The 26,498-nt window shown below is 36.0% G+C and overlaps 1 protein-coding gene across 1 annotated transcript in view; it reads left to right on the top strand.

The window, feature by feature from the left end:
* The window catches only part of LOC131035107 (AP-3 complex subunit sigma), a 109,331-nt gene that overhangs the window by 74,798 nt on the left and 8,035 nt on the right, over nucleotides 1-26,498 (top strand). Inside the window, exon 5 of the mRNA XM_057966745.2 lies at nucleotides 25,271-25,341. Coding sequence (XP_057822728.1) covers nucleotides 25,271-25,341 — 71 coding nt within the window. The remainder of the gene's footprint in view (nucleotides 1-25,270; nucleotides 25,342-26,498) is intronic.

The raw sequence follows: 26,498 nt of genomic DNA, 5'->3' as shown, positions 1-26,498 counted from the left end.
GACTAATGGACTGATGAAGAACTTTCAATACAACACAAAGAGAAATGTAAATACAAGTGAAGGTCAACCTTTTTTATTTGATACATGAATTGAGGGATTGGGCTCTTCTTTCATTTTAAATTAAAATTCTAAATAACAAAAATGATCTGCCATTTACAGACAATGACTCCATGAATTTTTTGGAATTATCAATATCCTGCTATGATGTTCAAGAGCAGTAAACCTTCCATCCACTTGTAATGTCCCTACTTTGAAATATAATTTAATAATAAATAATAATAAAATTAAAGTACAAAAGAATAAATATAAAAATTAAAATAAAAATATAAAAGAATATAATTAAATATAATTAAAATTTGATTAAAGTTAATGAAAGGTCAAAAGGCATGAAATGATAAGTTGTGACTTACTCAAATGTGAGATATAAAAGGGATAAGAGAAACTCATTTGAGGGGGGGAGAATTTGAAAAATGAGAAGTGCAGATCTGATTTAAATAAGAAGTGCAGATCTGGTTATGAAAGGTTATGTCCCTTTCAAGGGGCAGAAATAATGAAGAGTTGCACTCTTTCAAAAGGTGCTAATGGTGAAAGGGTGTGTCTCTTGCCAAAGGGAATGCATGATGAAGAGGTGTGACCTCTCCCTCACATTGAGAGATATAAAGGAAAGGAATCAAAGCATCCAATAGCATCACCATGGATTGATAAGATCAGAACTGTTATTAAGTTACAAGCAGTAACATCTTTGTTCTTGGTGGTATGCATGGGGATGAGCTGAGTATGTATGCTTAATATATGAAACCTGATAATGTTCTTATGCAGAATTAATAGTAATATTAATATGGACTGCAATATGTATGGCAGCCATACTTAATTTCATATATATTCATAATACATAAGAAATTAGTATACTTATAGTCTAAATCATGTTATTACTGTCAGTATTTAAGAAGATGGGAATGAGATGTTCCAAAGAGGGGCAGTCTAAATCCAAGCAATAGGTTAAGTCCCAAGATAGGGTGGGGATCAGCGACCCATAAGTCTTGAGGGTATAGACCCAAGATAGGTAAGGGCTTGGATCTGTAAACTTTGAGGGAACCTATTGTATTTGGTCTCTAAGCGCTTTGGTAACATACATAGACCCTTCTCCCTTAAAACTGAAGTAGTAGCAGGGTCTGATATCTATATTAGAAACTATGAATACTGAAATTAATCATCTAATGAGCAAAATAAATAAGAACTTGTTAATAACTAATTGAAGAATATCAATCAATTTTAGTATATTGAAATAGATCAAGTAGGGGACATTACACCACTAACCAAAAAACCAATCAAAGTTGATTTACCTTTCCTAATCTGGGAATGGAGCATCATTTTCCTTGCAGCTTGCTTCTTTGAAGAAGATTTCTTTTAATAACTGTGGTCCAGTTCCCAGAACTTAAACTTGTTACAATAACAAAGGAGGAGTCCGTGATTAAGTCCGAGGTTCTCAAAGAAGGCGAATCTGCACAGTGTAATGTCTCCAACAAGTATTTATGCAAATATTCTGGCTATTTAAATTCCAATCTTAAATTATTAAAACCAGAGCCTTAGAAACCCTACACCATACTAATGTAAACATAGTAGCATTAACGACTCATTTAATGCTTCAAACTTCATTATTTTATCCTAAATGACAAACCATACTCAAGTCTACATCAACACTAGCAAACCCAGGAATTTCTGATTATCATCATCCAAATAACAATAAACTCTAATATTATTGGTTGGTCCACAAAAAATGATAGACAGCAGATATAAATGTATTTATTCTAATCCGCTAAACCTAGATTACAATCAGACTCACAAAAAAGGAAAATGTATTGTAGAGTATTTCTTATATTGTGGAGATCTGTATTACATTACAAAATGCTGCACAACAACCATTATTAAATGTAAATCCACTGCTTACAATATGACCACTCGCAACTTGGATAAATGATGCAGCATTGGGGCTTCCAGTACCGTTAAAGCTCCAATACGATCTCAAGGTGAGACTGTTCCTTTATCTAAGAGGGGTTTCGTCCTTTGGTGAATGAGATCGTTGGGTTTTCATTCTTTGACATCTAATAGATCTACTGATTTTTGTCCTCATAATCGGACGCTTGAACACAAGTGCTCACAATGAGTTTTGCTAATGGTTTTTGTGTATTTTTTCAGTATAATTATTCCATGAAGCCTTTGAATCTTTAATACACATAGAAAGGGCATCAAAATTTGCAGCAATAGTTTCTTGCTCAAGGTTGGTATGTAGCGAGGATTGCTTGTACCTATGAAGCACCATTTTCCTTTTGAATTGTGCTTGGGATTGCATGTGCATGTGCAAAAATGTGACTGGGAGGCATTTCAGAATGTTCCCTATGAACTACAACAATCGTTAGCGATAATAGTGAGGTGTCCTGTAGGGTTTGAAACTCTAACTATCTAATGGCGATTGAAACTGTCTTCCCTTTCACATAGCTGGAGGTATAGGGATCCACATGCTTAACCTTGAATACCATGTCCTAAACCTTGAATACTGTGTTTGTGTTGGTGGGTGTTTTTTTGGAAGACCTGTTATCATTTGGGTATTAATGAAGCTGTAGATGTGTAGTGAAATAGGCGAGGATGAATGGTGGAAAGAGGTGGGAGAGTTGGATTTTGGGTGTTAGAGTTCAAAGGTGAGGCATGCTGGTGAGGGGAAGTGTAATTCTTGAAAATTTTTGTGAAGGGGCAAGGTTTTGGTGGAGAAGGTGTAATGGGAAAGTTGGAAACTTTGAAGCCTTGATGGAAGAGGGAACGAAGGTGAGGAACTGTAATAACCATCAAGTTTTACCAAAAAAAATCACCCTTTTTTTGTTATAACTTTAATCATTTGTTAATTTCTTAAGTGTTCATTCAATTGTATACTTAGGTAATTATCTATCCATACGGGATAGGCATCCGTCCATATAGGATAGGCATTCATCCAAACAGGGTAATCATTTGTTTATAGAACTTAGGCATCTATTCAAATGTGATAGGAAAAGCTTGGCCAAAGCATCCTTAATGGAAGTGCATCAAGGCCGCTTTCTTTAGGATTATATACAATAAAAAGGCTTGAATTGTTTTGGAATTTGGCCTAAAGCCTTGGGGAGTCAAACAGATCCATTTGGGATTCATTAGAGTATACAATGAACTTGTTTTTATCTTTTTACAATTCTACAATAAAAATTCTACTAGAATTGCATGCAAATTTAAAAAAAAAAGGAAAAAAAAGACTTAAAAAGCTATGCTAGAATTGTATTGGTTGAAACTTGAGAATGGGTCCGAGTTTGGCTTGGGTACAACTAGGGTACTGCTTGGGTGAACACATGCATATTTGTGGCATGTGGCCTAGAATATGCATTAAAACATTTAAAAAGCATTAAAAAAAACTCTCCCAAGAGGAATTGGTCGCCATAAAGTGAGGGCATAACAAAGTTTTCAACTCATTTGATAAACACAAAAGGCCAAAATTGCATTTTTCTTTACCTCTAAGTTGCCATTTTTTTGAAGGTGAGGGCTATAGGAGAGTTAAATCTACACCAATAGGAAATAAATAGCTGCAGAAAAAAGATTTAACCGTCAAAGTTGAGCAAATCTTTCATTTTCTTCAAGTTTTGAATAATTTATTGAAGATGTTTCATGTTTTTTTCAAAAAATTTCAATTTTTTAAAAATGTTTTTTGGTGAGTTTTGATTTAATTTTTTTTTTATGCATAAGAGGTGATGATGCCATTTTTTTTTTCTTTTTTTTGAGTTGTAGGGTTGTTAATTTAATAATTTGTAATTCTTTTTGTGTAGGTCCATACAAAATGGTTGGTAGTTCTAGTTTGTTGACCCCAAATGTAAAGAGTTCATTTAAATTTGATGTATCATCACCTCTTTGGCGACATACAACAATGATTAAATAATTTTCTAGTGGTGGGGGATATCTTTGGCATTTCAACCAACGTGTAAATGAGTATAAGAACTCGTATTCTTGAGTGAAAACACACTTGTGCGCTATTCCTTTACAAGGAATAAGAGTTTGTCTAAGGCCAAATAAAAAGGGTTGCCAAAGCATCAAATATTGGCTTATATCAAAGAATAGGATGACATTGACATAGCATATAATAGTTCAAATACTCTTCAACACCCTCTTGCCAAGAAAAACTTGCAAAAACTGAATGGCTGACCTACATCTTTTCATGCCCATGCCACCTACCATCTTCAGGAGGTGAGAATGTTTTGGATTTACGTAAAGAGGTCCATAGGAGAAGGCCTTAAAGAATGAAGCGAGAGAGATTGCAGTTCAAAGAATTGCTCATTGCATTTATGGCATTGGGCTTCCTTTTAACCTTGTTAGATCACCATATTGGTGGGATATGGTGATGGCTATTTCCAATACACCTTATGATTATGTTAGTCCTAGATATGAAAAGTTGCGAACCAACTTATTGGCAAAGGGGAAAGCTTCAATAGAGGCATTGTTAAGAGCAATCAAGGATATATGGCCTAAAAGAAGTGTGTCCATTTTTGATGGATGGAAAGATTTCAGAAATAGACCATTGATCAAGGCTATAGTAGTGTTCCCTAAAGGGGCGATGTTTGTGAAGGCACTCGATTATGAGGGGCAAGTGAGAGATGCAACTTTCATTGCTAATATCCTCATAGAATCCATTGAAATTGTGTGCCTTGAAAATGTTGTCCAAGCAACAGTGGACAATGTTGAAAATTGTTGGGCAGCTAGTTGTATAGTGGAGGGTACATACAGTCACATTTTTTGGACACCATGTGGGGTTCACTCACTTTATTTGTTATTGGAAATGATTGGCTCACAAATTGAGTGGGTCAAACAAATCTACACGGAGGGCAGGGATATCCAAATATTTGTGACTAATCATCATATTTCACAAGGCATCTTCAGGACCTTTTCCAAGTTGGAGTTGTTAAAGGTAATTTTACTAATTCAAATTTTATTTTTTAACTTTTGTTTTTAATTATTAATATGTTGCATGCATTTTTTTATACCATGTTAGGTTGCTAAAACTTGATTTGTATCTCATACAATTGTTTGAAGATGACTTGTGAAGGTGTGGGAGGCATTGAGTTCTATGTTCATCAACAACCCATGGAGTGTATGGAGGTGCTGAAGCACAAAAGAGCCCTAAAAAATAAACGAATTGATCCTAGATGATGAGTGGTGAGCATGTGTGGAATATGTTTTGAGTTTCATTGAGCCTATTGTCACCATGATTAGGTATGTTGATACAAATTGGCCATGTTTGGATAAAACTTATGATGGCATGGACTTGATGGCTGAGAAAATAAGAAATATAATAGAAGCCGAGGAACATGACCTAATGGAAACTTTTTTCCAAAGTATACAAAAGATCATTGCTGACCATTGGAACAAGATGATGACCCCATGCATCTCTTAGCATTTGCTTTGTCACCAAAGTATTATAGCAAAGAGATACTTTCCTTAAATGTTTATTCTTTTTCATTCTTGATGATGATGTAGGTGTTCTTGCTATCATGGATAGATTTATTGTTGTATTGTCATGGTCTACCTAATATAATGTGACAAGATCCATGGGTATAATATCACACAATATTTCATCTTGATATACCTCTATATGAAATTCAATTAAGCATTTTTCATTTATCAAAAGTTGTTGTTCTTTTTGCAGCGAAGATACCTTGTATGGTTTTGGATGTGGGATTCGTTTCAGTTTTAGCTTCTGCATCATTTCATTGGATACCGGGTTATCCACGCCCCCATTGTCAACCACAACTTTGCAACACTTATCCTTGGACTTGCATATAGTCCTAAAAACATTCTTTCTTTGAGCTGCTTCATGCTCTTTCTACTTTGATTTCAGCAATACCCTCATCATGAGGGCCTCCCCTTGCTTAGGTTTTGTTGTGACTTTCACACATCACCCATTGCAAATGGGGACCCCCTCTTTTCGCTTTCTTAGCTTAGTGTTTTAGGTAGTTGTCTTGGCTTGGCAGTAGTTTCGTAGTTTTAGTCTTTTGCTTGTGAGAAGGATGAGATTGTAAAAGTTGTCAATATGGTCAAATGTTGCAAAATCTTGTCAAAGTTGTCTAAGTTGTCAAAAGTTGTCAGGACTTGTAAATGTTGTCAGAATGCAAGACGTTGTTGAGAATGATTCATGAGGAGGTAAGAGGTGTTTTGATTATTTTTGGGGGGGAATAGCAAGGTCCCCTTGCAATTTCGCCCAATATTAAATTTAACTGTTGCAATGCATGACTTTTGTGGAATTCATTGCACAACCTTAGAGGATTTCCACACTTGTAACCTTTTTCGTTGCATGAGCATGATGAAATTCTGCCCTTTGGTTTATACACAACCATCCTTAAATTCCAACCTCTTTTAATGCACACACATGGTGGAAATCCGACGTTACCTTAGCAAGAAGTGCATGGGATGTGTAGAACTTCGACTTAGCAAGCAGTGCATAGGCATGATGAGAATCTGACTTCGGCAATTTGTACATGAGGTTTCTCAAAACCCAACCTTGTCATTTGATCTCCAATGCATGCTCATAGCGAAATCCCGCCCTTGGTGATCAATGCACAAGCATTCTTAAAGTCCGACCTTGGATAATCAATACATGAAGTATGTTAATTTCCACCCATGTCTTTGCACAACCCTTTGTTATTTCCGACCTTTTTTTTATGCAAGACATATTTCTAAGTTCACCCTTGTTATGCATGAGTAGCATGGAATCTTGACCTTGGTAGTTGTTATACATAAGCATTGCTAAAACTTGCCACCTCTTGCCTTGAACAAAACATGTAATTGACTCAATGAAAGCTGACCTTAATGAGGTTGTCAATGACATATAGGTGAAGGCTTTAAAGTTGATGAAGTCAGCTCATAGCAAGATCCCTTAAAATGCAAAGGTATGGCACACGTAGTACATGGCACCCTCAAAGGTCTGAAATCCTACAAGAAGATTTGAAAATCCATATTTCTTACATACCTCCTCCAAACTTCTGAATTTGTACACAAGATGCCTAAATCTCCGATTTCTTACATGGGGAGGCCAAAAGTTCAAAATCATCCATTGTGACCCTAGAATTCCGAAATTATACATGCAGTCAAAAAAATCCCGAAATTGTCTTTGCACGATTGCCTCGAATCCCTGCTCTTGAACACATATATATACAATGCAAATCTTGCTAGGGAATAGGTCCAGGTCGGCTTGGTAAGTAGTTTAAAGTGTGTGGAATATAGAAGTAAAACAAGGCTGACATAACATTATCTCCCTTTAGCGCAAGGTTTTGAGAGTTAAAACAAAATTGAAATTAAAGCAAAAAACAATGAAGCCGACTCTCTTTGGAGTTGATAAGTTCTATATAAATATAAGTTGGAGAACAATCATTTCTCATTCATTCAAAGCAATTTGAAAGTATATTTCAAGAAGAATTATCAGCAATAAACCTGAGTTTGATCAGGTGATTAGTAAGGGGATAAAGGAGCTGATGATTAAAATTGCAAGATGACCTTTAAGTGCTGAAAATCAGATCACAATAGGGCAATTTCATGCAAAAGGGAGTTAGAGATCATGAGGAGTTGATTAGCACAGGAATCCATTTAAAGTTGTCAAAATGAAAAGCCTCAAATTCACACTTTAGTTTTATATTTCATTAGCATAAAGATCTCATTATCATTATTATTCATTTTGTTCTCTATTTTTAGGTGATGTACCCAAGGAATAGGAGCAAGGTTGATGTTGGAAAGGCTTTACAAGGAATGATGGATGCAAGAAGCTATGCATGGAGGGGGAGGCTAACATTGAGGACAACATCATGATAAAAGAAGGCATCAACATATTCAAAAGTGGGATAGTGAAAGGCAAAGAGGAAAGACTCAGTTGCAACATGAAGAAGATATCAAGGCATCGAGGAAAGTTCAAGGAAATCACATCACAAAGGGGGTGCTATTACACATCAGAATTGCAAACCTGCCCTTGAGTTTTGAGTAAGGATGAGCACAATTGCAAGACAACCCTGCAATCTCGCCCACTCTTCTTCAAGTAATGCATTTGCCTAAGTTTATCAAGGATGGCACAATTGCAAGACCTCTTTGCAATCCCTCTCAAGGGTTTGAAAATCTTGCAATTCTACCTACAACATTTGCCATTGCTGATAGGAGATCGATCACATTCAAAGCTATACAGTCTCCTTCCCAATAATGCAATAAGGGATTCGATCACATGAAGTCAAGGATCTTCAAAGACATGTTCCAAAAAAATTTACCTAAGTATGGGCGCATTTGCATGCAACCCTTGCAATCATGTCCAAGCGAAGGTTGCCAAAGATGGAGTAAGAGAAGGGGGCACAATTGAACATTAGGATTGCAATCCCACCCAAGGAGGGCGCAATCTCACGAATGTCATGCAATTTTCATATGAAGAGATTGTGATTGCAATTCTGCCCTAGTCAATGAGTGGGAGCATCAAGATTTCACAAAGCAAAGGGTGAGGTTGTGCATCACAAACAATGGTGGCAAATGAGGAGTTCATTAGTAATAAGAAACCACATTTATATATGCAATGAAGAGCTCAAGATCTTCAAGCCAATGCAATAATGATGAAGGAATGTTGCAACAATCTTAAATTTCCTCCGGAAATCCAAGATCATGGTTAGTACATCAAGGAAATTCCAAGACTAGCTATACATTCCAAGGTGAAAGGATTTGGGATCAAGGATTGAAATGCATCACAATGAGGTGAATTCCCAAGTTAGAGGAAGGAAGAGTGAAAGTGATCAAGTATATAGTTTTAGAAGAGTTAATCAAAGTTAGAAACTTGATCACTAAGATGATACAATTTGGGAATATGTCCCATCACATTCGGCAAAGGATTAGATAATATTGAGTATCAAGAGATATTGCTCAAAGTATGATCTACAAGTTGTGCATGCTAAGTTGGCATCTAGTCACTATCAACCCAATCAAGTTATACCACATCAACTCGTCCAGATTCACTGAATTTGACTCATTCCAAGATGACAAATCCACACGTGGAGGGCACCAAACTTCGATGAAACAACTCCTATTGTCTCTTTGGTCCACATTCAATGTAGCATATGCATCCAAATTGTGGTAATGATCTCATTGGTCAAGAGGGAGTTAATTGTAACCAACCCTAATTAGGGTTTTATTGTTAAATCTTGGCCGTTGATTTGAGAATCAATCAAAGCCATTTATTTGTAATGGAAGAGCAATAAAAGGCCTAGCATTCTCATTTTTAAAGTTTAACGATTGATCAATAGACAATAGACAATAGTGGATAGCCTTAGAAAGTAGAAGTAGAGGAGGAGGAAAGAAGAAATTGTTGCCAAGATTATGTTAACATCAATACGTAAGTTTCATTGAAGTTATGGTGGTTCTTTGTGTTGTGTTCTACATTTTGCATGGTTTCTTGTTACTTCTCAAAGTTAATTGAAGTTCATTGATTATGGTTGATGTATGCGATGATATAATGATGAATTCTTTGGTTCATACTTTTTGTGGTTTGCTGATTGTAAGCTATAGTGCAAAGTTAGCCTGAACCTCGTTATTGCAATAATTCAATTGTGAATGTTTTATTTGGATTGTGCTAACATTGGGTATTTGAATGAATGGTTCACAATGTGGAGATCTTTCATTTCCTTAGGAGATTGCACCAGTCTTGTGTAGTTGTTGTCATCATGATGAAGCAAAGCTTGGTTTGAAGGAGTTTGTCTATCAAAGCATAACACATTATCATCATTGTCCTTAGGTGTTACATATATTTTCTAAACCCTTTCCCTTTTGCTTTTATTTGAGTTTGAGTTAGTGTGTGAAGAAAGCATCACTGAATTGCTACATCAGATGATCAAGTTCCAGCTACAATTCATAAGCGTAAGTCCCTTTGTGATACCAACAATATCGCATCATATTCACCGAGTCTATCCATGTGCAAAGTCAAGACCTGACTAAAGAAACCTTGGGGTTACCTTACTTGGTCATATCATTTAGCACGTAAGGTTTCCTTTTTCAAGAGAGGATAGAATACTTAGTATTTTATTCTATGTTCGAAGTGCATAAAAAACACATCAACAGGTTCCTTTGCATGTCATGACAGTGCTACATATTCTTTGTTAGATTCAACAATATGATATCTTCCACAATCTTGTTGTGTTTGTGGACACTCAAAGGCCCTATGGTCAACTTCTTCACATTGGTAGCAAGTGAATTGTTTATTTCTTCCTCTTTTTTAGCTCCCCCTTCCTTTGGAGGAATCTCCTCATTCTCCTATTTCTTGATTGTAATTGTCATTTCAAGAAGTGCTAGACTCCCCTTGACCTTTTTCTTAACTTTTATCTTCACCAAATCATTTTATTCCGTTGGAATTGTTTTCTTGCTTTTTAGCTAGCTTCTCCTCTACTCTCAAGGTACATTGATAGGCATCTTATATGAATCTTACTTGAATCATACTAAACTGATCTTGGATAGCCTTGTAGAGGCCATTAATGTACTGCGCAATTTTTTCTTCATTGTTGATAAAAATCTAGGTATAAGCTTTGGCACTTAGCTCTTTATGCTACAGTTTTTGTTCAACAAATTTAGGTGGTAATTTGCTAGAAGAAATTTGACTTTATCTTTGCTACCATTCAATCCCACAATTGAAAACTTCTCTTTTCCCCTTCTTTATTGATCCAATTATATATATTTTCACCAAAGGGATGCATGATCCTTCAACTTGGTATTAGCAAGTTTCACCCTTTTTGGGTCTTCTATGGATTTCAAACTCGAAGTACTCCATCTCTGCAATCCAATCCTTGAGCTCTTTAGCATTCAAACTTCCATTCTAGCAAAGTCCTTAACTGTGATCTATTTTCAATAAGATACAGAGCCCTTATGAAAGGCTCATTCATATATTTTCCTCCTTGTTCAGTTGGTTCTTTTGCTGCTTCTTCATCCTCACTTTATTGTCAATGTATACAACTCTCCTTAGAGTTGTTTCCAAGGCTTCTGACCTTGGTGCCACTGCCCTTAGCATCTTTACTTCTTCAACTTTACAATGAGACAACTTTTCTTCTTAGCCCTCTGTAGTTATAAGATCCACACACCTGCAACAAAATGTAATGTCTCCTTTTGGGAAATACTGGATTTTTGCCTAAAAATAACAAATCCCATTATATAATTTATTTACAAGAGTATTCTTTCACTAGATTACACAATATTAATTGAATTTAGGAAATTAATCTATTAACATCAAACAAAATGATAATGAAGATTCCTATTGTAAACGTGCACACTATAGCTTTTTAGTTTTTCCTAATAACCAACCATATTAGAAGCTTGAGGGGAAAGCACAATAGGGCACTGGGAGACTGTCCTCCACAAGTAAGCCCAAGAAAGCCAAACAACCAAGTCAATCCGATCCCTTGGCCCACAAACAATCCAACTCAATGGGTGGTCTACTTAATTGAGGGAATCCGTACTCTTTCATCTCCCTATTATGTTTGCTTGCCAATTCCTAATATGATTTCTTTATGAAAAAAAAATGAATAATTACTAATCCCAAGATTCTTGATGGATTGGCAATCAATCTCTTGAATAATCTTATTTAATGATTCTTGAGAAACTTGCTAAAATTATACATGCCTATGTATATTGCTGGTTACTTTTCAGAATTTCCTATTTCCTGATTCCATGGACAATCCTCTTGATTGATCCTTTATTAATGATCTAAATTGCTGATCTGTTCTTTTCCTTCCTTGCACATTAATATCTTACTCCCTTTATATCCTCATCTCTCATTGAGGAGACACATCTCTTGAAAAAGAGGTATCCATTTAAAAGATCATGTCCTTTGATCGCTGCCTTTTGAATGTAAGTAATTGCTATCCTTTACTCACTTATCGCTGCCTTAACTAACATATAACTATAAGCTTAAGGGCTGTCTTTGTGAAACTCTTATTACACATATGACTTGAGTGGTTAAATCTTTATTTTGCTCAATGAACTCAATGAACACAACCTTACATATGCTGGTTGACCATTCTTAACAGTTTAATCTTTATACAATTTCTCTTTTGTACAATATTAATTATCTTCTTTTGGGCGCTGCCTTAAACTTGTTTTAAACCTCTTCAAAGGTGGTGGCTGAGACAATACATAAGATCACAAACAATTATCAGATCTTTAATCGAGTCTTCTAAAAAGAGAAACGCCTCTTGACCATTTAAGGGATTCATCTCAGACGTCATCAGCATATTGGCCGGCATAAGATATTTCAAACACTAACTGAGTCGATAGTTTTTGAAGGCTTCAAAGGAATTGGTTGCCACCTCTGCTCATCGCCTTTTAGTCATGTACATTTTCCCACCACACTCATGAATAATACCCATTATTTGTGGATGAGATAATGCAGATTTAATAGAAAGCGCTGTTTGGTACAATTGCTTTGTCTTCTCTTTTTTCTTTTTTTTGGATCTCAATGGCATAGACCACCTCTCTTTGACGGGGGTATGACACAAAAAACATCAGGGTCTTCAAGATCGACTTCTTTAGTAATCCCACAAGATTGACCAGCATTTATACCAATTTATGTAGTCTAGGATTTGGTTGCACATAAATAGACCAATGAATCTAGGCAGCCACACACAAATTTAGATATATTGCATTAGAAAACTACATAAATGAATATCGTATATTTCATAAATAGGTAAGTAACAACATTTTAATGATTTAGGAAACATAATTTGAGAACTTCAATTCCTAACTCAGTCTATAAGCACACTAGAAAACACTCTCAATGTCATAGACACATGGCCTAACTAGGGACAGATAACAAAGCCTGGAGTTGACAGTCCCATTCAGACTGATATCAATAAGCTTGTTTTTCTTGATTGCATATGACTTACCTTCCCCCTTCTACAGTCTGCACAAATAAGATCTCCAATCTGATCACCCAACAGAAATGATATTCAATAATATTCATGATTTGAATGCCCAACAAATAAAAAAATGGTGAAATGCCTGCTGCAGAAATTTTATGTTTTACCCAACCGTCTAGACGTCATGTCTTGATTTGTGAACTGCCAGTTAGGATAAATTAGTGTGAAGTTGCTAGGGGTGGGGAGTTGTGGTTTGTAGCACTAGCCACCACTTTATAAATGAGATCCCATACTAGGAATGAAATGACAGGTGCAAAGGGAATTTTCAATTGAGCCTCTTTTTTTATTGAAAAAGCTGCTACCTAGTATAGAGAAGAGTTGTAATAGATCTTGATCTTCTACATATTGTAGCACCTAACAATGAAGACCTAAGTTACCGGTTCAGGTACATATATGGATACGGGTATGAGTATAGATTCACATGTACGACAATTTTTTTTCCTTGGGTACGAGTACGGGTATGTCCATATATATATAATATAATATAATATATATATATATTTTTTTGCTCGGTAATGGGTCAAAGCTGAATTGCTTTTGAATGGAACTATGAACTAGTGAGACTACATTTTTTGAGGGGCCTCATCCTCAGATTTGATCGGCAATAACACCCTTATAACTCCTTGTGCCATCCTATCTATATCTCCATTTTTTTCTCCTTATCCCTTCAAACACCAATCCTTATCTCTCCATTGAACTCCTTATCCCTTCGGTCCTTATCGCTCCAATATTGCGTCCTCCTTATCTCACCACTAGCGTGCTTCTCCTTATCTCTCCAAGGCCACATCAAACCGTGGCATTGCCTACAACTACAATCTGCATCTACTGCTACCGTGTAGCACGCCACTTGTGTATGAATCAACAACATCCAACATCAGCGTTCGAAGCCCCGAGGCTCAAGGGTAATACTGTGTGAAATGGCCATCTCGCCGCGAGGAGTTGTCCAACCATAGCCTTGGTCAAAGTGCCTGCCTTGGTCGAACCAAAGTCTTTGTCAACACTTTTCTACCACCGTGTACGCACACACGAGAACTTGCATCGGTATTGGACTGGCATCTTGCAGCTGACATAGTTTGAAGCAGCATGTCATGCTGCGAATCAAACCCACAACCTCGCAACCTTCCATTGCGGTGCGGGGTCATCCCATAATATATGATAATATTATAATATAATATAATATAATATAATATAATATAATATAATATAATAATATTATAGTATAATATAATATATATTGTAATATTATTTTATATGTGAATTTATAAAAAAATTAAAATAAATAAATAAATAAATAACATATTCTACTAAACATTATTAAAGATAAATGAGGGCAATCAAATAAACATATTGAATAAAAATAAAATTAAAAAAATCATTTAATAACAAAATATAAGGATATTAAATTTTATTTAAAAATTAAAACAAAAGACTTTAAACAAAAACAAAACATTATCTTATTGTGGACAACCAATGCAATTGACTGGGAGTTGTGGGAGAGGAGTCATACACGCCTAGCTAGCAATGCAATTCAGAACAACTCCTCCCATGCTCAAATGTATAATGTTTGATTCTGCAGCAATCAACATGTCACCCAAAGAATTGAACATAGCTAGCTGGAAAACACCGAAAAACTATCTTTTAAAACCTATATTACCTGAGCCCTAGCTGTATGGATTTTTTGGCAAATGACGGGGAATTATTTTGGTGAACGACAGTGAATGAACCTGCAACGAACCTAGACCAAACCATACCCAGACCCGTTGTGACCTAATCACACATCGCCCCATTGATAACGGGGACCCCCTCTTTTCCGGCTTGCTGCGTTGTTAGATTAGGGTTTTGGCTGCTTAGTGGGCAATTTTGTGTTTCTGATGCTCGAGTCTCGGAGTTTTGATCATGCCTAGTGCCTTCTAGGGTTTTTGAGGTTATAGGATCAAGTTGCTAACATTGATATTCTAATGATCCTAAATTTTGTCTAAGTGTTGACCTATTGAGCGTTAACATGTTTTTTTTTCAACACGCGCATCAGCAATTTTAAAGTGCCAAGGTATTCCCAGACCTTTTGGAGTTGTTTTCTTGCTCCTAGGTATTATTTAAATTGATTTCGCACTTTATCTCGATAATTTCCTAGCGTTTCGCTCATTTTTTGGGAAAATTTGCCTAAGTCCAGTCTAATTTTGAAGTGTCTAAGCGATTTTGAGTGGTTAAAATGCCAAATTTCTAAGGGAAATCCATTATTCCAAGGGTTAGAAGGTCAAATTCCATGCTAGAGGTGCTTTTCCCCTCATATTCCAGACTACCCACCCTTTTCCCCCACTCAAAATCCACACTACACATGGGTTTCCCCTGAAATCCATACTGGCTATGATTTTCCACCACTGTTTATACATGCCTGGGTCGATTCTCCCCTGGAAGTGCTAAAATTTGGCTAAGTGTTAGGATTTTTCCAAACTGCCATCGATTTTCCACCAGGAGTGCGGACTATAGTGCGGACAATGTTACGGATGATTCCATGCCTGGGTCGATTTTCCACTAGGATGTTTTGTGACAAGTTAATGTGGATTTTTGTGTAGACTCTCAGTCCATACCCAAGTCGATTTTCCATTGAGAGCATTTTGATGAGTTATAAGTCTAGATTTTCATCCAGACTGAGGTCGATTTTCCACCAGGGAGTGTTTTTTGCAAGTAAAGTGAATTTGGAGTGTGGATTCCTTGTCCAGATTGCCATCGATTTTCCCCTGGAGTGTTTTATATGCATTTTGATGAAATTTTGTATGGATTTTTGTCCATACTAGGATTGATTTTCCCTTGTGGGGATTATTTTGACATTTTAAATGATTTTTAATGGGATTTCTTAATCCCAACTTATACCGATTCTCCTCTGGAGGCTCAATTTGGACTTAAAATTGAAATATTTAATAAGTGAGCCCCATTTTTAATTGTTTTTAAATGATGATTAATGATTATTTAAAATTTTAAAAACAAAATTAAATAACTTGCAATAAGCATTTAATGATTTTACCTTTCTAGAAGCAAGTTGTTTGTTACCAAACAAGTATATAAGCAAGTGTTTTATCCCATATTGCTTGTGTGGTGAAAGTGAGAGGCAAAAGCAAGTATAAGAGAGGAGTCTCCAGCAATATTTTATTATTTAAATTTGCTAGGTATCTCCATGAAAGGCGATTTTTCTCTCTTATTGGCGAATTTTGGCAAAGTGCTATAGTGAAGTGTTGGATTGAGGATTCTTTCCTCCATTTTTTCCAGCTTGCTGTTCCATCCCATTGCTGCCATTGAAGACCGTTTCCAGATTTTTTGATTTTCCAAGTTTGGCGTTTTTTCCAAATTTGGCATTTTTTGGTGAAAGATGGCGATTTTTGGTGAAAGATGGCGATTTTTGGTGTTTGGTGACTTGGGCGATTGTATCCTCCATTGCTGTTTGCTGTTCCAGACCTCCATTGTTGCAGATTCGAGCTAGATTGAAGAGATTTTCAGAATTCCAAAAAGGCACTGTAGCTGGGAAAATTCGATTTTTATTTTGCAAGTGTTTGGAGCATACTTTGGTGAATTCCACGCATGTTTGATGCCACCTTTGCCTCCCTACTTGCTGTCATTGTTTCAGATCTGAGTTTGCTTCAGATTTAGACGTCCATTGTTGGCTGTACATTCAATTTTCAGACTTAATTTTTATTGCCCAACCAGCTGCAACTTTAGCGATTTACATTTGGAGAGTGTTTGGAGGCATTTTGGAATCATTTTCAGACCATTAGAAGGCTGTCCTAAGGTCTGCAACTGTGTTAATGGCTGCTTATCCTCAAAAATTAATTTTTTTTACCAGCCATAACCATGTATCCAAAATTAATTATTTTTATCATCAAGACTGATTTTTATCGAGTTTGTGCATATTTTTAAAGGATTGCAACATGTTTTTTGAAGTTAATTTATTAGTTGCAGGTTGTCTTCAGATTTGTTGACCTCCATTGTTGACTGCGGAAGGTGTCTTCAGACATACCTTGTGTGAAAACACAACCTTTCACACCTTTCCTTTGTCGTCATTGATCCGGTATACTCCTTTGCATTTTAGTTTGCATATTTTCTAGGCATAAGGAAGTATTAATGAATTTTATAGAGGGTTTCCATGCCCTAGCGTTGTCACACTTTGAATCTAATTGTCAAAATCTACAAAGAGTATGGATTATCCTCCTGACTTTATGTTCTAATTAGCTAAAATCTTTAGAAAGTCAGGAATTTTATCAAGAGCATTATTTATTTTCCTAAGTCTAACCCTTTCCTTTTGCCCTTTTTTTTCAATTCAAGTTAGTTTAGGACAAAAAGCATCGCAAGATTGAAATATCAGATGATCAAGTTCCAGCGATTCAAGCATTCGACAATTCAACGTAAGTCCCCTTGTGATTCCAACATAATCACATCAAACAACATAGCTTATCCACAGGTAGTGACCCTACATTCATGAACCTTGGAGTCTTCTCAAGTGATCCTTAAGCTAATCTTCAGCATTTGAGAGATTTTGTTCAAGAGAGGATAAGATACTCTTGGGTATTTTATTTTGTGTTTGCATGTGCGTAAAAAACACATCAACAACAATTAAGTAAGCTATGTCGGCCCATAGAAGGATCCGGCCATAGCTACAACATCAACATCTGGAAATACGTTCTTGAGCTGACATCTACCTCTTGAAAATCATGAAAACATTCTAAGTTAAAAACAATAAAGGGGTTCCCATCCTAGAGTGTAAAGTTTGAAGGAATTTTCAAAGGATAATTCTTATTTAACTTATGAAAATTGAAGCATTTGCCCCTAAAAGCATTTAAAAAACCAAGATGATTTGAAGTGAAAGCAGCTTTGCAAGTTTGGAAATTTGGAGATCCCGACCGAAGGTTATCCTAAAGTTCAAGGAAAATTGGAAAAATTTGCTTTCAATCCTTTGTGAACCTAAGAATTTTGATGAAATTTCTTAAATTCTGTAAAGAACAACTTTCAACTTTGTCTCCAAATGTAGGAATTGGCTTTGAAATTCCCTCGGAAGATGTCTTGGAAATTTGCAGTTTCGAACTTTTTCAACACTTAGCCCAATTTTCTTAAATTCTTTCCCTTCCAAGACTTACGTGAATTTCTCTTTGACTTGTATCTTTTTTTGCTTTAATCATTTATGCCTTCAACACTCTCTTCCAACACTTGGGTGATTTCTTTTGCTTCTATCTTTTTCGCTTTATTTCACTTATACTTAGTTAAAGTTTCAATTTTTTCTCTTTCAACACATACGCAAATTCTTTTCTTGTTTTCATCCCTTTTTGCTTTTCTTGTTTTAATCAACCTCAAGTTAACCACATTTTCCCCTCTCAACTTGGGCGAATTTCCTAAATGGTTTTGACTTTTGCTTTCCACACTAGCTTTCATCTTTAGCCAAACTTCTGATTTATCCACCTAGGGTGGACTTCATATGGGCTTAGGGAACTTTCTCACCAAGGGAGGCAGACTTTGCTAGCACTTGAGGAACATTTCCTTCACCTTGGGCGGACTTCATGCCATGATAAGGAAAAATGCCTCTTGATAGGGCGGACTTGGTGGTTCCACAAGGAACTTTTCCTACACCTTGGGCAGACTTTGCATGAGCATAAGGAATTTTATGCTTCTCTAGGACTGACTTGGAGTCTTGACAAGAATTTCTTCCCCACTAGGAGAGCAGTCTTCATGCTAGTTAGGAAATTCTTCATGTGCAAGGCTGATTGAATACTTGACCAAGGAAATTTCTTGGTTTACAAGGCTGACTTAGCATTTGGATAGGAAAATTTCCATGAGAACTTCACCTTGACTTACCACTTTCTTACAATCTACCAACACTTAGCCATATTTTCTGACTCTTTCCTTCATAGTGCCAACACTTAACCTCTTTCTTCACCCACTCATTGGGTGGACTTAACACTAGGAAAGGGAAGTTTATGCTATCCCGATGAATACTAAGAGGGGGGGGGTGAATTAGTATGCCAAAACTTTTCACACTTAAACACTTTGCAAGACAAACAGTAAACCGGTAAAACAGTTTAGCAGACAAATCGGTTAGTACACATGCAAACCAAATAGCAAATAGTGCATTTACCCACAGAAGCACAAACACCATAACACAAGGAATTTTGACATGGAAACCCAAATGGGAAAAACCACGGTGAGATGGAACTCACAAGTAACTATCTGCAGAATAGGAACCAAACCGGTTAAGGTCAGACCGGTTAAGGTCTTACAATGTTCTTCACTAGAACAGATCCTGTTAGGAATCTCAATCTTTGTTAGGAGATAAGTCCGATTAAAAACTACCTTGCTAGAGGATTTTGGATCCACAGATGTGAACCACCTTGTTAGAGGATTTACAAAAGGCTTTTGGGCCTACCCGGTTAAGGGCTATAGACTTGTCAAAGGTGTGAGTAATCAACAAGTATATGATCTATCAGATAGCACAGCTTGCTTGGTTAGATCCTTGATAGCTCGCTTCTAATGCATTCTAGCATTACTTCAGTCTTCTACACATTCAGACTCTCTCTGTCTCATCAATCACCTTAAACCTTAGCAATAGCATTGACCACAACAACTCTAACACAATAACCTCAACTGTAGCTTCAACAACATAAAAACCCTAGACATGATGTCCTTATAAAGGAATCTGATTTCATGTCGGTCCAATAGGATTACAATACAATTTCCTAGGTTTAATGCATCTAGACATGTTCTTGTAACACGACACAAAAAGCACCGTTTTAGTGTCGGCACCGTCAAACAATCGGTGGATGGTAACTCATCACAAAATGCTGGTTGGTAACTCATCACAGAGTGCCGGTTCATACAAAATACCGCTTGCTGGTTTGTCAAAAATGAAGACTGGTAAAAATGTGTTATGCTGCTTTGATCCCTCGTACCGCTTGGGATCCATGAACCGCTTGGGGTCGTCATGCCGCTTCAGACCAGGAAACACATTCTGCAAAACATCAATAGTCTAGAGACTATAATACAACATATCGGTTGGAATAAATACCGGTTGTGATCTAACTCATATAAAGGAGATCTCAATGCAAGTGTGTGTCCATCAATGACAATCACAACATAATCATCAAAAATGCCAACATATCCTTGGGTAGACTTTGCTTGATGCCAAGGAAATTTTCACCTGGCTTGGGTGGACTTGGATGTGGCATGAGGAGATTTTCCACGTCCCAAGGCGGACTTTGCATGTGCTCGAGGAACTTTCGACCACGTTGGAGCGGACTTCATGTTGCTTGAGGATTCTTCCTCTCCATGCCATGTGCGGACTTGGTGTTGCGTTGGAAATTTCTTCATTGCTGAGTGAATTTTGACATTTAAACAAGAAAATTTTACCATTCTTGAGCAAACTTCATGCTTAGTCAGGAATTTTCTTGACTCGTAAGGCTAACTCATCACCTGACCAAGGAGATTTCTTCTTTTCCCATAGCGAACTTCATCATGAAACAAGAAATTCCTCCATGGATAGGCATTCTTCATGATTTGAACAAGGAATTTCACGATCCAAGTTCTAGACTTAGTCAAATTCTTGTGATCTTCAATTAGCTTTTTAGAAATTTTCCTCTAGATTCGAAAGCTATTTCCATACTTGGTTTGTTCTTGGATGAATTCTCCTAACTTGACTCTTTTTGTTACCTAATGACCACTAGTGACCCCGAAAAAGCAAAAAGCAGCTTTCTATTTTTAGACAAAGCAACTTTCTATTTTTAGGAAAAAGCAACTCAAAAAAGTAGGTTCCCAGATTGGCCCCAAAATGCCAAAAAAGCTTTCTAAATTTAGAAAAAAGCAAAAAAACAAATTTCCTAAAAATAGGAAGTTGTCAAGAATTGATCTTGGGAAATTGCAATTTTACTCCTTCGACCTTTCTGAGCACATTTGTAGCATTAGAACACTCTTTCGACCACTTTTCCTCATTTATTTTGGTGATTCCTCCAAATTTTGAAAAACTTGACTCATTTCCAGAGGTGAGAAATCGAAGACAAAACCCTAACATGCCAAAACACTACCCTAAAAAAGCAAAATAGAGGGGCTCCCCATTTGCAATGGGGCGATGTGTGAAAACATCACAACATCTAGCGCCACCTCGAATAAATGTTCCTAAACATTTCAAAGATAAAGACTCAATCCACACTTAGAACCTTTGGAAAATTCAACCCAACCTATTAAAAGACTAGGATATATATATATATATATATATATATATATATATATATATATATATATATATTGCTGTACTTGTACCTAAAGAAAAAATTGTCATACCTTCGTACAAGGTTTCGATTCCTATACTCACACCCATACTTGAATCAACAAATTAGGAATATACATGAAGTGCATTTAGTGCACGGATCAAAGGCAAAAGTAGGAAAAATACTGGAAGTGTATCAAATGACTCATTAAGAAGTAGTAGCACATTAGGAGAACATTGGTGAGTGCCTTGGGTATTTGAGTTGTGTTGCTTTTGCACTAATTTGTAAGCAGAATAGGAGTAATTAGATGTAGAGAGCAAAGTTATACATTCATTGGCCATTGTGAGTAATTAAAGGCATATAGGCTATTGGATGGCTCTATGATTAAGATTTTGATTAGTAGAGATGTGGATGTGGATGAGAGCATGTCCTCAAATTATGGCAAATCTGGAAGAAGTCTTGTATGGGAAACTACTAGTGATAAACAAGGTTGCCAGGAGATTGATATTGGTACTGTATGGGAGATTGATACTGGTATGTCTATTTTTGAAAAATAGGAGATGGGGCTACTTGGAGGCACCATAATAAAAAAATGTTTAAAATATATGAAATGTAGTAAAAAGTAATAATAAAAATAATACTAAAAGTAAAATATAATAAATGAATATATTTCCATTGTCTTGTCCTATATTCATATGTCGAATGAATATGCAATCCCCAATCAGAAAGAACAACCTATACCTCGCTTTAAATAATGAGTAATGAGTAAAATAATACCTTGCGTGACGAATATCCCTTTTCTTGACCACATTTTTCACATTTTTTATGGTTTATTTTTAAGGGTTCTCATTTTAGCTAGAGAGGACTTGAGATGGCAGCGGGACATCTCCTGCAAGCAGGATCATCTCCGATTGTGTCTTTGGTATTGGAGATGTGTCTTGGTCCACAAGATGTGTCTTAGGGGGTTGTAGATGCATCTCCCTGCAGCCTTGGTGATAAATATAGTCTGAAAATTGAAGGAGGATTGGAACAAAGCATAGAGTTGAGAACATCAAAGGGGTGAAATTTTGATGATGGCTCTTAGCCTCTTACAACCCAAAAGAAAGTCGACCTGGTAAACTGAAATGTCATTACAATTGTTTTTTTATGATTTTGTGGATGATGCAGAATTGGATGACAAATAGCATAATACCCAGTGTTTAAAGCAAGGTCAAAAAATGAGCAACAAAGACCGAAGTGGTATTATACCATGTGGAAGGATGTTTATGAAGATGAAATGCCAAAATCAATGGAGGGTAGTCTACATGATTGGGAAAATAAATTTTGTAAGGTGATGAGAAGGTAAATTTTTTTATGAAGTATTTTTTTTTTTAATATATTTGAACCTTGCACATATGACGATGCCAAAGGCAACCTTGATTGGGAGGATGCCATGAAGGCATAATTTCAGGCCTTGATGCAGAATAAGACTTGCTTATTGTCTGAATTATCCCATGGGAAGAAGCCTATTGGTTGCACATTGGTGAATGAAGTCAAATGTAAATCAGATGCCTCTTTGCAGAAGGATAAATCTAGGTTTGTTACAAAAAGATATGCATTGTAGGAAGGGGTGGACTGTGAGTAGACATTTGCCCCTGTTGCAAAGATGGTATCCTTTTGGCATAGAATGTCTTTTGCAACACAATTTGGATGGGAAGTCTATCAAATGGATGTCAAAAGTGCCTTATTGAATGAAAATCTAGCAAATAAGTTCTACACAAAAATATTTGGTTTGCAGGTTGGTTAAGTCTTTGTATGGATTTAAGCAGGCTCCTAGAGCTTGGTAGAGAAAAATTGATCAACACCATTGAGGTTTAGGATTCAGAGGAAGCTGTTTTCATCCAAATCTTAATATAAAATCATTGGTGATGACATTGTGAAGTTGATTGTTTATGTTGATGATCTTGCTACCATTGACAGTGGAGCCAACTTAATTTAAAAGGTGAAATCTGATCTTTTTTCTACTTTTGAAATAACTGGTCTTAGGCTCCTGCATTGTGGTTTAGGTGTAGAATTTTTGCAACTCAAGGATGTTATATTTGTATTATAAACAAAGTATGTCAAATATATTCAAGAAAGGTTCAAGATGTGTGTAATCCACTATCCACGTCTATGGAAGTTTTGTATTAAACTTTAAACTAACACTGATTTACCATTGGTCAATGAGTTAGTGAATCGCCAACTAGTGGATAGTTTGATTTATTTACTGTCACTTGGCTGAACTTGTGTTTTGTAGTAAGCTCCCTCTACAAATTTTATGCTCAGTCTCAAGAAGAACATTGGCAAGCTGCAAAATGTGTTGTTTGATACATCAAAGGAACACTCACCTCTGGCATTTTTTATCAACACTGTCAAATTCATACTATTTGGGTATATTGACTCCAATTGGGCTGGATTAGTTTATGCTCATTGATCTGTAATTGGACATATCTTCGTTCAGGCCAGGAGTAGTTTCATGGCAGAGCAACTTACTATATACAGTTTATTCACTGAAGTAGAATATAAGGCAGCTGTCAATACAGAGTGTGTGCTGATGTGGTTGTGATGGATCGTAGTCACTCTTCAACTTGTTCTCCCTACACTGACTTCACTCTTATGTGATAATTAGGAAGTCTTCAACATGTTGAAGAATCTAGTATATCAGACCAGAACAAAACATGTTGAAGTTAATCACCATTTCATCCACCAGTGCTAGACTCCCCTTGATTTTTTTCTTAACTTTTATCTTCACCAAATCATTTTATTCCGTCGGAATTGTTTTGTTGCTTTTTAGCTAGCTTTTCCTCTACTCTCAAGGTACATTGATATGCATCTTATATGAATCTTACTTGAATCATACTAAACTGATCTTGGATAGCCATGTAGAGGCCATTAATGTACTGCGCATTTTTTTCTTCATTGTTGATAAAAATCTTAGGTATAAGCTTTGGCACTTAGCTCTTTATGCTACAGTTTTTGTTCAACAAATTTAGGTGGTAATTTGCTAGAAGAAATTTGACTTTATCTTTGCTACCATTCAATCCCACAATTGAAAACTTCTCTTTTCCCCTTCTTTGTTGATCCAATTATATATATTTTCACCAAAAGGATGCATGATCCTTCAACTTGGTATTAGCAAGTTTCACCCTTTTTGGGTCTTCTATGGATTTCAAACTCGAAGTACTCCATCTCTGCAATCCAATCCTTGAGCTCTTTAGCATTCAAACTTCCATTCTAGCAAAGTCCTTAACTGTGATCTATATTCAATAAGATACAGAGCCCTTATGAAAGGCTCATTCATATATTTTCCTCCTTGTTCAGTTGGTTCTTTTGCTGCTTCTTCATCCTCACTTTATTGTCAATGTATACAACTCTCCTTAGAGTTGTTTCCAAGGCTTCTGACCTTGGTGCCACTGCCCTTAGCATCTTTACTTCTTCAACTTTACAATGAGACCACTTGTCTTTACCATCATCCTATAAAGCAGACTGCATATATGATAAGAACCCCTTAGTAGATTCAAATTTGTCAAATTTAGAGGCAACCTTGTACTTGTATCTAGTTTATTTATTAAGTTGGGGTGGAGGGCTTGTTAGATATATCATGGATGGAGTTGGTGATTTTTATTAGCATCCAATTGAGGAGCGTTATTATTTTGTCGAGATTTTGTTCTGTTTGCTTGTAGAGATCATTTCCTGGATAGCCAACTTGGTTACCCTTTGTGAGCCTATTTAATAGGCCTAATTACAATGAATTTGTATTGCTTGTTTGTTGAGTTGATTCTGCTGTTTTTTATATTATCAAATTGAAAATGCAGCTCACTTGAAAGAATGAAGATATCACAGTGATTTCAAATAATTGACATAGGTATTGTCATTATTGCTAGTTTGTGTTCATTTTGGTAGTCCATTACTTGGATTGATGCTTTTTTTAAACATTACACACTTGTAGGTATTGAATTTAGTATTACTCTATTAGTTGGATTGATGTTTTCTGTAGAGGTTTCTATTTTTTATTCTGTGTTTTTTGTTTTGCAGTATTTGTTGAGACATTGGATAAATGCTTCAAGAATGTTTGTGAACTTGACATTATATTCAATTTCAACAAGGTGCTTGTCTCTATCCTTGCCTTTCCTTTCCTTTCCTTTCCTTTCCTGATTGAATAATGTCTTGGACACTTTCTAAATGGTAATTACAAGTCAGGGAACAATTTTAAAAAGAAAGAGGGTTGAACTTATTAATTGGACCCTATGCCTTGTACAACTAGTTAAGGACATCTTGAAAATGTTTGTGACATAAATGAGAAATCTCAAGAAACAAGATATTTGACATATGTAGTTGGTGAGTCTTCAATACACAATTGTATTTATTTGTCAATGGCTAAAATAAATGAATATTAATTTGCTTATCCAAGGAAAAATGGCAAACTCAAGTGATATTTACAATCAATATTGTATAAATCTGTGATTTTATTGGATTCTATTGACAATTTCTTCTTTCTAAATTGTTGTTTCAAGTTACTTGGCAATAAAGAACTGGACAATTTTCTTTATTGGGTTAAAGATGAATGGGTACATAGTACATACACTTTGTGCCGTTGATAAGGTGCTTAGTATGTTATATCCTAGCAAATTGTACACATTGCAGCAACATGAAGCTTGGCTTGACTTCTATTACTTGTCTAGCAAAATGAGGAGGCTTATATGAATTGGCGAGTTTAATGATATTGCAGATTGATGTCTTGATTGTATGACACATTTACAGAAAAATTAAGCAAATAGGCAATCATCATCTTTTTAAAGAGTCTGAAAATCAGCGTTTCTCTGAGTTTCTGGGACATGGAGACAGGTTTCAGGGATGACAATTATTTTTTCCAGTTTTTAGGTATGCCATATGACTATTAAAACAATATAAGAAAATGGATATTTGGAATAATTATGAAAAACTGTAAATGAAGCTACAATTTATCGTTTATGTAAAGAGCATGAATAAAAGAAGTTGAATTATCATATGACAATATGCATTAGTGACAGTGAATCTTAGCATGTCTTCAGAGACGAAAATGTATAAATGGAATTTAATTAGTTGGGATTTAATCAGGAAAAACTTCAGAAACAAAAAAGAACTGAAATAATAAAAAAAGAGAAAAAAGCTACTGTTGTTATTATTCGCAAAATAAAGGGAAAAAGTGTTGGTTTTAGAAATTGGAGTGGGGGTTTGGGGGCAACAACCCCTAGTGGGACTGAGAGGTAATGCTCTCATAGTG

Source organism: Cryptomeria japonica, chromosome 6 (assembly GCF_030272615.1).
Source record: "Cryptomeria japonica chromosome 6, Sugi_1.0, whole genome shotgun sequence".
In the NCBI taxonomy this organism is placed as follows: domain Eukaryota; kingdom Viridiplantae; phylum Streptophyta; class Pinopsida; order Cupressales; family Cupressaceae; genus Cryptomeria; species Cryptomeria japonica.
This window is presented reverse-complemented; position numbering and strand designations above follow the sequence as displayed.